This window comes from Rhea americana, unplaced genomic scaffold (assembly GCF_003343005.1).
Source record: "Rhea americana isolate MKP2758 unplaced genomic scaffold, rheAme1 scaffold_57, whole genome shotgun sequence".
Classification (NCBI taxonomy): domain Eukaryota; kingdom Metazoa; phylum Chordata; class Aves; order Rheiformes; family Rheidae; genus Rhea; species Rhea americana.
Genome location: NW_028186723.1, coordinates 449,219 through 453,371, shown reverse-complemented (window position 1 = coordinate 453,371; position 4,153 = coordinate 449,219). Strand labels below are relative to the sequence as shown.

The 4,153-nt window shown below is 46.9% G+C and overlaps 1 protein-coding gene across 1 annotated transcript; it reads right to left on the bottom strand.

The window, feature by feature from the left end:
• Window positions 1-737: 737 nt before the first annotated feature.
• Window positions 738-4,061, bottom strand: ADRA2A (adrenoceptor alpha 2A). Its single transcript, XM_085319085.1, has one exon. The coding sequence runs from the start codon at window positions 4,038-4,040 to the stop codon at window positions 2,706-2,708; it is 1,335 nt and encodes a 444-aa protein (XP_085175211.1). The 5' UTR covers window positions 4,041-4,061; the 3' UTR covers window positions 738-2,705.
• Window positions 4,062-4,153: the final 92 nt, after the last annotated feature.

The following is a 4,153-nucleotide window of genomic DNA, read 5'->3' as shown; positions in this document are numbered from 1 at the left end:
GGATCACAACAGAAGYGGGTGCTGATCCAAGTCCCTGCAACCTCGTGAAGGCAGGTGCCAACACAGCACTGCCACGTTCAGCCAGAGAACAACCTCCCACCACCCTCCTGCAAAGATGGGTCTCAGCAGCGTTGGCTCAATGACAAGCAAGCTCAGAGGTCCTGCTCTCAGGGCCTGGAAACAAAGCCCACACCTCTGGTCAGATGGACACTCTTACCTGTATCAAGAAATACACTACCTACCTTCCAGGCGAATCATTTCCAATCCCATCTGTGAATTATTAGAAACCTCCTCCACCAAGCCRCTGTAAGAATACTGCCCCAGCCAGACGTCCCCACTGAGGGGCAGAAAGGGTGCACTTCCAAGGAGCAAACTACTGTGAAACCCTAAGCTCTTCTTTTTTTTAAGCAGCACAAGAATGCACTTACTGTGGCATAAAAGGAAAAAAAAAAAAAAAAAAAAAAAAAAAAAAAAAAAAAAAAAAAAAAAAAAAAAGAAAGAAAAAAAAAGAAAAGAAAGAAATATCAAGGACTCATTTGTTATTACGCCACTGTGCCGTGAACTGAGCCATTGTTTCTCGCCCGGTATAACAATGCCTTTCAGAAAACACAGGCACTTTTCCCAACACATTCCTTTAGAAGATGTCAAGACCATAGCTGCCAGAGAACTGGTGAACAGTTGAAAAAAGAAAATACAGGTAACATTATTCAGAGGATTTTCACACTTGATCTGTAAATGTCTTTTTTTTTATTTAATAAAAATAATCATCCATTATAGCAATTTCCAGGTTTTTTTGATTTTTTTTTTCAGTAAAGCACAGCTTCTTTGCTTTCCTCACCTCTTGAGGATTCAATTCTGAAAATGTAAGTGAATGTAAACATTGCTCTCCAGATCCCAAAATACACTCAGGGACCCTTGGAGATAATTACAGAGTTCAAAGAGAGAGCAAAATCAACAAAACACTTCTAAAAGTAAAAAGGTACTATTTTCTCTAAGTCTCTTCCTGTGCACTGTACAACGCCAGTATAGACAAACTCACTTTTACAAGAGTCTTAAACAAAGTTTGCTCTTTCCAAACAATTTCTGTGATTTGTCAGTATTCAATAAAGCTGCTGTTATAACATTAAAAGGCTTTCCGACACATTTATTGTAACAGACAAAATGTTTTTCCTTCTAATATTCTCCAGACACTTCTTCATGGCACAGGGATGTTAGATTTGTTCTGTCCAGGTTGGGGTTTTGTTTTGGGTTTTYTGTTTGTTTGTTTGTTTTCTGTAGCAGACAGAGCTGAAAGACATTTCAGGAAAGGAGTGTAAGAAAGAGCAGTATTCTTTCTCTCCTGCTCCAGTCTCACAATATTTACATCTATCTTCTTTTAAAAAGCATAATTACACTATAAAATACTAGGAAACCTGCCAGTAAGTTTCACATTTCAGATTTTTGCCCTGTATACGATTGAGACCRAAAGAGGGACAGTTCAGCATCCCCTACAAAAAATGAGAGTGGCAGATTAAAAACTTAGCTCTGGCGGCAAAATTCAGAAAGGTAGAACAGCCTCTGCGCACAAACCTCCGCAGGAAGAAAACCCCGTCAGAGTCAAAACGGCAGAAATCAATACAAATCAGATAACATGATATGTGGAGCCCTGATACCTGCTCTGAAATGTTACGTATTTACAGTCAGAGGTGGGGGAAGTGAGTTAGCGTTGAACCCATTTCAGTGCTGCAGGGTGGGGTAATGTGAACGGAGATTAGCTCGTGGGAGCTTGGCCAGCTCCCAAGCTTCACGCTGCAGGAGAAACAGCCTCCTGCAGCCCCTGGGTCACCCCCAACTACCTGCAACCCCCCTGGTCTATTAGCATCTGTTTTAGCAACTCTTTCTGACTGTCTGTCTCAACCGTCTTGTGTCACAGTATTGCATCTGTATTGTATCAACAGGCAACACAAAAATTAAACAGAGTCAGATACGACATTAAATATATATGTGTGTATATATATTGTGTAGTCTGTGAGTCTAAGCTTTATAGCCCAAAAATCCACAGGGCAATTGAAATTTTGGTAATGTTATCAAACTGCCAGGTAGGGAAAATGACCCTAACTGTTAGAGGGGAAAAGGAGGAAGGAGAAAGAGAGCAACTTTTCAGATGTCAAAGATTACTAAAGCATTCACAGTTTCAAAGCTGCTTGCTTTACAAAAATTAAGACATTCAGATTCTGGGATACAATATAGTATTTTACAAGGGGCTTAAAATTAATTACACATCCAACAACAAAAAGAAAAGATACAGTAACATAAAAAAGCCAACCCCTCTGAGGTGGTGTACTCCCTCTTTGTTGTTCATCTCATGGAGCTGCACATCAGTTGTTTTGTCTTTAAAGAGTCAAACTGAGCAGTCACAAAGATATCCACTGAGAGATTCTGGCAAAAGAAAAAAAAAGGAAAAAAGAAAGAAAAACTAACAAAATAACTAAGCAAGTCAAAAGCCATCCTCCCCTGGAAAGCTGAATGCTACGGCTCAGACTTCCACTTGCCTGCTGCTCCTCGCTGCTGCTGCCTGGCGTTTTGACAGGCTCATCTCAGGTTTTAAAGGCTTCCAGCTTGCAAGCTGAAGGAAACCACCCCATGCAAGCACAGCCCAAGAGACCCATGCCTTACTCTCCTATGAAGTCTTGAGTTATTTAGTCCTGCTGGTAGCAAAAGGTCCTTCAAACAATCCTTTTTCTCTCTATCCTGCAGAGGATCCTTTTGAATGCCCGTCTGAAGTCATGGTTGAAAATGGTATAGATGACAGGGTTCAAGGAGCTATTGCAGTACCCGAACCAGAAGAAGAACTTGAAGAGGGTTTCAGGCACGGAGCAGCTCTTGCAGAGGGCCATCAGTGTGTAGGTGAAGAAGAAGGGGAACCAGCAGATGACAAAGACCCCGATCACCACTGCCAGCACRAAGGTAAAACGCTTCTCCCGGTTCTGCCTGCCCCTCCACCGGGACCCTTTGGTGTTCCTCTCTTCCTCTGCCTTCCTGGGCAAACTGTCCCCAGGCTTAATCTGGCTCAACTTAGTCTTGGCCTTGCCCCTCGACGGTCTCTCTGACTTCTTACACCGGTTGTTCTCCTGGTGCTCRGAGGAGGAGGTCTCTTCCATGTCTATGCCGTTGACCTCCCCTTCCTGCCCACCACTGCCTCCTGCCACCTTCTCCCCRTTAAGCTGGGCTGTTGCTGGTAGGTCCTCCTTGTCAGCCAAGCCATTCTGCCTCTTCTCAGGGCACTCTGCCCTTCTGCTCGGTGGTACCCTGGTCCGTCTCTTGGCTATTTGGTAGATGCGCATGTACACCAGGATCATGATGAGGCAGGGGGCAAAGAAAGAGCCGATGCAGGAAGAGATTATGTACCACTTCTCATCATTGATCTTGCACTCTGCCACCCCCTGGTCAGCCTGCTGCCCACTCTTCCTCTCAATGGAGATGAGTGGTGGGAAGGAGATGACAGCTGAGATGACCCAGACGATAAAAATGATGCACTTGATGCGGCGTGGGGTACGCTTGAGGTTGTACTCGATGGCTTGTGTGATGGACCAGTAGCGGTCCAGGCTGATGGCACACAAGTGCACAATGGAGGAGGTGCAGAAGAGGACATCCAAGGCCAGGTAAATCTCGCACCAGACCTTGCCAAAGTACCAGTATCCCATGACCTCATTTGCCAGGGAGAAGGGGATGACCAGCGTGGCCACCAGGATGTCTGCCGAGGCTAAGGAGACCAGGAAGAGGTTCTGGGGGGCTTTGAGTGCACGGCTGGTGAAGACAGCGATGATGACCAGGACGTTGCCAAAGACGGTGAAAAGCATGAGCAAGACCGCCAGGCTGATGAGGGTGACGGTGGTGTGCAGGGGGTACGGCGTGCCCCAGCCCGACCCGGCACCGCTGTCGTTGAAGGTCCCGTTGGTGCCGGGCAGCGGGTAGCCCTCCTCCTCCTCCAGCTGCCGCTGGTACTCCATGGAGGGGAAGAAGTGGCCCCTCTCCGTGAACGGGCGCTCCAGGTTAAACATCAACCCCGGCTGCGCGGAAACCCCCGCCCTCTGCCCCTGCGCCGCCCCGCCCGGGCTGCGCGCTGCCGCGCCGCGCTGCTCCGCGGGGCTCCGCGCTGCTACTCCGCCGCTCG